Genomic DNA, 7,543 nt, shown 5'->3' on the forward strand with positions numbered 1-7,543 from the left:
CTTTTGCATTTGTCTTATATTGGCATCCTCTTAGGATATTATTATTATAAAGTATATTTATATTTTGTGTTGATAGGTAATATATTCATATGATTTAGCATTCAAAAGGTAGAAATATATATATAGGGAAAAAATAATCTTCTCCTGGGTCTGTTACCAGCCATCCAGGTCCCAGACATAACCATGTAATAAAGGATCATGATTTCTCTCCACATATATCGTGTGCATTTACAAATGTCCACATGTTGCCGGAATTAATATTGGCATGCTCTACATACAGTCCTTCTAGTCCCCGCGGGTGCCCAGGGCTCCTCTGTGCCTGCCCACCTTCCCCAACGTCGCCTGGAGCGGAAGAAAGGCCTCTAAGCCGGGAGGGGAGAGAGGTGTGGCCTCCCAGTAGAGGGCAGACCCCACTGCAGCTCTGTTCTAGAAGCCTCTGAAATGGGCATCATCAGTGACAAACCCCAGGGCTCTGTGGAGAAAATCATCGATTCCTGTGGCTGGCCCTGCCACCTGGTGGTCGTGCAGGGTACTGCAGGTCTTGACCACGGAGGCGGGCCTGCAAGGACACCAGACCTCCTAACTCCAGACTGAGACAGACCAGCATCAGCAGCATCACTGTCATGGTCACTCGGACTCCCCTGGCTCCCGCTTCAGGCCTGGCACTTCCCAAGCTCTTCCATGGACCTGCTCTATCCTCCCAGCACCACCTGCGAGAGGCCCCATCGTTGCCCCAGGAAGCCGAGAGGGGACACGACCCTCTCAAGTCACGCAGCTAGGACACTGACGTGGGTGCAGAGCCCCCTCCACCACGTGCTTTTAAGACCACCCGCTCCCCCTTCTTGGAGGCCTGTCACTTTGATGACCCCAAGAAAGTGTTGTCCTCAAGCATCTGAGAATCCACTAGGAAGGCTTGTGGGGTGTTGCTCTGAACCCCACGCCCACACCTTGTCCAGATGTGTCCTTCCCGTGTTCAGGTGTGAATTCTGGAAATGAGCCCATGAACTTTAAACTTAGTCCCCTGCACAGGTCCAGGGCTGCCAGCGCGGCCCTGGAGGCCAGGGCCTCTACTACAGGGGGAGGCAGTGGCACCGGCAGCGCCTGGGGTGCCCCCGGAGAGGAGCCCTGACCCCGCAAGGGCTCCCCATCCGGCCCTGCAGTGAGCATGCGCTCTGTCACTCATAAGCGGGACAAAGGGCTTGGTGGACGCCAGGCCGCGCCATGCTCCATCTCCTGGCCAAGGCTGCCACCCCTGGAGATCCTGGCGGACCGGGCGCCTCCCACCGACAGGGCTGTCCGCAGGCTCCCGGGCGCAGGACACTCACGCTGATAGTGCTGCAGGAGCCGGTGGGTCCGCACGTCCCACAGCTTCACCGTGTTGTCCATGCCGGCAGCCGCAATGCACGTGCCGCTAGGGTGGAAGTCCACGTAGGTGACGAAGCTGGAGAGACAGGGCTGTCACGTCACAGAGGCCTGTGCTGGCGCCGTCCCACCCCTCCTCTGCTCATGCTGTCCCAGAACCCTCCCCGCACCGTCTCTGCAGCAGGTGGCCAAGGAGAGCGAGGAGGAGCGGTGACAGAAACAACCCCAACAAGGCCCAGCACCAACTTCTAAATACGAGGAAGAAAGCAGCCTTCAGACCGGAGGTCAGCCGGCGGCTCGGGGCTCCGAGGCAGAGGGGGCGCCCTCGCCAGGGCTGGAGGCAGGCAGGCCTGCCGCTGAGGCGCACGCGAAGGCCGGCAGGGCCTGGGGCCCTCAATGTGCCCGGGCGGGACCCCAGGTGGGTGGCATGGCCAGCTCTCAGCGGGAACAGGGGAGTCCGGCTGAGCTGCAGGCCCCTCCCGCTCCCGATGACATGCAGTGTGAAGAGCCACCGCCCGCCACAAGGTCACGATCCCGTTCACTTATAAAACCACCAGTGCACAGGCATCACCCCTACACACAGGCATCACACCTACGTGCTTTTGGGGGGTGTGGGTTCAACTGCTTTCAGAGAGACGTCACAATGCTGAGAAGCAGAGAGTGAAGAGAGGCCCCAAGAATGAAGTGCCTGGGGGTAGAGCCCACCCCAAGGGGTTAAGCTTCCCCCTTATTGGTGGGGATGGGGCTGAACCTGCCAGCCTCTAGGAAAGCTGGAGCCAGGGCGTGGCAGAGATGGCTGCCTGGGCCCCTGATTTCTACAGCACCGCGGGCGGGGGTGGCGGGGACTTACCCGCCATGCTCGCAGTACGAGTGCACACACTCCCGGCTGGTCTTGTCCCACAGCTTGACAGTCTTGTCATCACTGGCGGACACGATGAGCCGCCCGTCGGGGGAGAACCTGAACCAGGCAAGGCAAGGCACACCACAGGTTGACAGATGTCACAGGCGCCACACTACCTCCCATAGCCACCCTCCTGCACTGCCACTACCTGACCCCAGGAACCAGCAGGCTACATGCCTCACTCTGACCCGAGTCCCCCTGGGCCGTGGCGGCCCCCTGTGAGATGGGGCAGGCTCAGGAGGGGCAACGTGTGCACTGACTGCTAGTGCTGTCAGTGTGAGGGTGGCCTAAAGCTCCCAGAGCTCCAGTCCCGAGTCTCTGTGACTCCGAGTGGGTCAGCAGCACACAGCTGTCAGCAACAACGTGGGGGTTCTGGGGCACCGCCACTTGTCTGCTAGCCTGGCCCCTCCTCTCTCAGGAGCCTGACGGTGAGGCCTCAGAGCCTCAGGGACCTTGCAGCACAGGGAACGGGTGCCCTGGAGAAAATGTAACTGGCATGGGGTCCCCAGAACACAGCCAGCCCCTGACCTCTGACTCCCATGGTTCCCAGTGTCCCCAGACACCCCCAACCTCCTCCACTGGGTCAGAGGCCTGACAGGGAGACCTCTGTTGAAAGAAAAAGCTGGAAGCAGACACATGTGCTGACAAATCCTTGGCCTCTGAAGGCCCTTAGGGTCACCCCACCCCTCAGCACTGCTCCCCACACCAAAGGGAAGGCCAGCAAGACGCCTGGCCCCATCCCACAGATCTGGACAAAATCCACCGAGGAGCAGACCCCCCTGGGAAAGGAGGCAACCTCAGTGCCAGGGACGGGCTGGACCCAGCTCTGCACATGCCCACCCTGTTCTGAGCCTGTTTCCTCATCCACAACCGGAGTGACACCCCCACCCCGCAACCCCCAGGGCTGCCAGGAGGAGTCAGAGGAGTTGAGAGTGGCAGTGCTGACGTCTTATCTTGCCCTGGGCTGTTTAAGCCCTGATGTCGGTCACCATGACAACCGGATAACTCACTTGTCACCCATCAGCTCAGAGAAGCTGTTCAACAACTTATAATAGAAGAGGTACTATAGTTTCCATCTCCTAGATAAGGAAGCTGAGGTTCAAGAAGATTATGGAGTGGCTAATGTGCCCAAGGTCACAATGCTGGCACCTGGCAGGCCCTCTGTGCCCCCCACCCCCGGTGCCTCCAAGTCTCAGGCAGGACGCTCACTTGGCACAGCGGACCCAGTTGATGTGCTGGCTCAGGGAGAACAGGAACTTCTGGCGATGGGTCGACCACACCTTGACTGTCTTGTCGTCGGAGGCTGTCACGAGGGACTGGCCATCGCTGCAGAAGTGGACGCTCCTCACTGTGGCCGTGTGGGCACGAAACACCGTTGACTCACCTTTGCTGCGAGGACAGGCATCCAGAATCAGCGACGTGAGGGCCTCTGGCATCAAAGCTGGCCCTACCCCTTGGGAGCCCATCCCTAAGTCCCAGGCCTGAGCATCCAGGGCCCCCACGTCACCCACGTGCAGCAGCAGCAGGCGTGCCGTTGCCACAATGGCCGGGCTCAGCCCCCAATTCCTCTCCCGACCCTGATGGGAGGGCCCCCACTGAAGCCTCAGCTTCTGATGGCACCTCCTCGGGAGTGGGAAGATGTCTCACGGTGACCGTCCAGACCAGGATGGGGACCTGGGTGGTGAGGACAGCGCTGGCCCCGGGGCCCCAGGCTCAGACAAGGACCACACAGTCCGGACTCACACATTGGGGACCCAGAGGCGCACAGTCTTGTCGCGGGAGCCCGAGGCCAGCAGGTGTCCGGAGGGGGAGAAGTTCACAGAGGTGACGGCGTCCTTGTGGCCCGTGAAGCGGTAGGCACGCGACTGGGGCTTCATGTGCCAGACCATGAGGCACGAGTCCATGGAGCCGCTGGCTGAGGAGAGCGGGACACCTGACCCTCGGCTCTGCTGGGCCTCACGTCTCCGGCAGGGCTTTGGGGTGACAGGGACAGAGAGCAGCAGCTCCCCTGGCCCCACAGGAACAGGCCACACCTCCAGTGAATGCCGACCAGGCGAGTGAAGCAGGCCCGCATGGGAACCGGACCAGAGAAGCCTTCCTGCACCAGCCCTGGCTGCAGGTCTCCCAGACACCCCCTGAGGGCACTAGAGAGCAGGTCCAACCCAATGGCCTTGACCACTCAGCAGCCACGGGAGGTCCCCAAAATGGACCAAAAATGATTTTAGTTTCCAAGACCAGCAGCATCTGGTGGGGACCTTGCCCCTGAGATGAAGAGGGAATCTCGCCCAAAAAACAAGCAAGACACAGCCACGCCAGCAGCGCATGAAGCCCCGCGCGGGCACAGCTGCAGCACAGGGCGGGTGGGGGTGGGGGTGCTGGGCCTGCTCCACATCCTTCCCTCTGGTGGCATCTCCTAGGCGTGCCCACATCACTGTGGACAACCCTCAATGGAGGAAAAGGAGCTGCTGTGCAGGGCCCACCCCACAGGCCAGATCCAAGAGGGGGAACCACAGAACCCAGTCCCACCCTCAAAGGCCGTGTTCACTCTTTGGAAGGCGCCCAGCCCCTCTGAGCCTCACACCTCGAAGCCCAGCACCCGGAGAGCGGGCTGCCCGAAGGCGATGCAGGTCCAGAGGGAGCATGTGGGTCCTCACAGTGCCCTGCTCCCCAGGCCACACCTCCCGGGGATGACTGGCCTTCCCAGCTCCTGCCCAGGACAAGATGCCTCCTCTTACCCAGATGCTTCGTGTTGAGACTGAAGTCCACACAGGTAACTGCATCTCGGTGGCCTTTAAAATGCCTCTCCAGGGAGGGGTCCTCCTGGGGAGACCAGGGTCAAATGTGGGACAGCTGGAGGAGGAAAGGCTAAAACAGCAGGGCCCTGTATAAAGAAAACCCTAAGGAACCCACTAGAAGACCATCAGAACTGACAAATAAGTTCAGTAAGGCTGTAGGATACAAAATCAACATATAAAAATCAATTGTATTTCCGTATACCACCAGTGGACAATCTGAAAAAGTCAGCTAACAATTCTACTTATGATACACTTTAAAGATGTAAAATAGGAATTATTTAACGAAAGAAGTATAAGACATATCCAGTGAAAAGTATAAAATACTACTGAAAGAAATTTAGGAAAAAAAACAATTAGGGAAATGGAAAGATACCCCATAGTTTGGGAAACCTGATATTTTTAAGGTGTAATATCCCCCAAAGTGTTCTCAGATTGGACATAATCCCGATGAACATCCCAGGTGGCTTTTTTTTTTTTTACAGAATTTGACAAGTTGACCTAAAATTCATATGGAAATGTGAGACAGCCAGAATAGACAAAATCTTTTTTTAAGTCTTTAAAAAAAAACACAAGGAAAATGAGCTCCTGTAAGCAGCAGTTTGGCAGCTCCTCAAAAAAATTAAGGAGTTTATTTATCAAATGGCCCAGCAGTTCAAGGTAAACCCCTGCAAGAACTGAGACGGAGCCCAAACGCCGGCCCACAAACACTTAGAGCGTTTCAGCCTAACACAGCGCTTCTCAACCTGCTGGCCCTTTAAATACAGCTCTTCATGTTGTGGTGACCCAACCATAAAATTATTCTCGTTGCTACTTCATAGCTGTAATGCTGCTACTGTTATGAACCGTCATGTAAATATCTGAGATGCAGGATGGTCTTAGGCGACCCCTGTGAAAGGGTCGTTTGACCCCCAAAGGGGTTGAGAACCGCTGGCAGGTTGCCTCGCTGGACGAATGGGTCAACAACATGGGGTCTGCCCACATGGCGGACAGAAGGTCACTCAGCCATGGGAGGCACGAAGCACCAACACACGCTACACGCTACAACACGGGTGAGCCCAGAAAACACATTCCTAGTGAAAGAGCCGGACACACAGGCCGCGTTTTGTCTGATTCCATTTATACACAATGTGCAGAATAGAGACAGAAAATGGGTTAGCGTTTATCAGGCGCTGGGGGAGAGCGCGAAACAGGAAGGCGGTGACGGCCTACTGGGTGTGGGGGTTTCTGAGCTGACAAAAGAGTTCTGGAATGAGACAGTGATGATGGTTGCATAATAAACGCTGTGAAGCCACTAAAAACCACTGAGTTTTACACTTTAGAAGGGTGAATTTCATGGTATGTGAATAATGTCTCATAGTTATCTTTTTTGAGACCCAAAGAGAGAAAACGGGTGCCTTTCAGCAGCCCCCCATCCTAGGAATCGCATCCCCTTGCACTCAATCCCACGGCGCAGTGGCCTGTGAACCCAACCCCGGGGAGGCCCCTGGGGCATCGCTACCATCCCCACCCCACCCAGCGCCAGGCCCCCGGTCAGGACCCCCAGAGCATCATCCGACCAGGAGTGTGGAGCAGGCCCAGGTGGGAGCCTCCCCCTCCCGGGCAGCTCCCGTTGGCACTGAGGTAGCTTGCAGCAGGTAAACACCCCCACCCCCACCCCCTCAAGTACAACCTGGGAGCCCAGCAAGGCCACCGACACCGAGCTGTAACCAGAACAAAGGTCCCCAGCTCCGCCCCCAACACACTTGCCCGCGTCCCCTTTCAACAACAGAGGGAGTGGCAGCTGGGGGAGGGCCCCCTACAGCGCAACAACTGCCCCACCCGACTCTCTAGGACAGCGGTTCTCAACCTGTGGGTCGCGAACCCTTTGGGGGTCGAACGACCCTTTCACAGGGGTCGCCTAAGACCATCGGAAAACACATATATAATTACATATTGTTTTTGTGATTAATCACTATACGTTCATTATGTTCAATTTGTAACCATGAAATTGGGGGTCACCACAACATGAGGAACTGTATTAAAGGGTCGCGATATTAGGAAGGTTGAGAACCACTGCTCTAGGAAGAACCAGCGTAAGGCAGTGCCCCCCTCTAGACTCCGTGGGCAGAGACAAGTTCAGGCCCACCCCTGACCCGGGGCCCCTGGCATCTCCAACACCCTCTCCCCCAACCCCATGACTCTGTGGTCCATCCCCCCGAAGATGGTTTGTATTCACTGGGAACGGGGCGGGGTCTTGCGGGGAGAGCACTAGATTAGGGGTCAAAATGCCGGGGCCCTCGGCTCAAGTAAGTCCCCAGATGCCTAAGGGGACCAACAGGCCACCACCCAGCCTCCCGGACTCTCGCCCCAGCCGGGGGGCCAGCAAGTTCGAAACGACCCCTCTGGCCTCCGCGGGAACGTTCGCCCGGCCGCCCGCACAGGGCCTGGCACGCAGGAGGCGTCCCGACCCAGCGCGCCCTGCAGGCGGGAAGCTGGGGCCGTGGAG

At 57.7% G+C, this 7,543-nt stretch overlaps 1 protein-coding gene across 3 annotated transcripts in view; it reads right to left on the bottom strand.

The window, feature by feature from the left end:
* POC1A (POC1 centriolar protein A) overlaps positions 1 to 7,543 on the bottom strand; it is a 36,889-nt gene that overhangs the window by 28,883 nt on the left and 463 nt on the right. For 2 of the 3 annotated variants that reach the window (XM_015568358.1, XM_006770480.2), the window contains exons 2-6: positions 4,999 to 5,083; positions 4,007 to 4,178; positions 3,473 to 3,652; positions 2,213 to 2,320; positions 1,326 to 1,441 (exon numbers count right to left, since the gene is read on the bottom strand). In XM_015568358.1, coding sequence (XP_015423844.1) covers positions 1,326 to 1,441; positions 2,213 to 2,320; positions 3,473 to 3,652; positions 4,007 to 4,167 — 565 coding nt within the window. In that variant the 5' untranslated portion in view covers positions 4,168 to 4,178; positions 4,999 to 5,083. Of the gene's footprint in view, positions 1 to 1,325; positions 1,442 to 2,212; positions 2,321 to 3,472; positions 3,653 to 4,006; positions 4,179 to 4,998; positions 5,084 to 7,543 lie in introns of those variants that run through there. The other variant, XM_006770479.2, reaches the window with a different exon arrangement.

This window comes from Myotis davidii, unplaced genomic scaffold (assembly GCF_000327345.1).
Source record: "Myotis davidii unplaced genomic scaffold, ASM32734v1 scaffold663, whole genome shotgun sequence".
Classification (NCBI taxonomy): Eukaryota; Metazoa; Chordata; class Mammalia; order Chiroptera; family Vespertilionidae; genus Myotis; species Myotis davidii.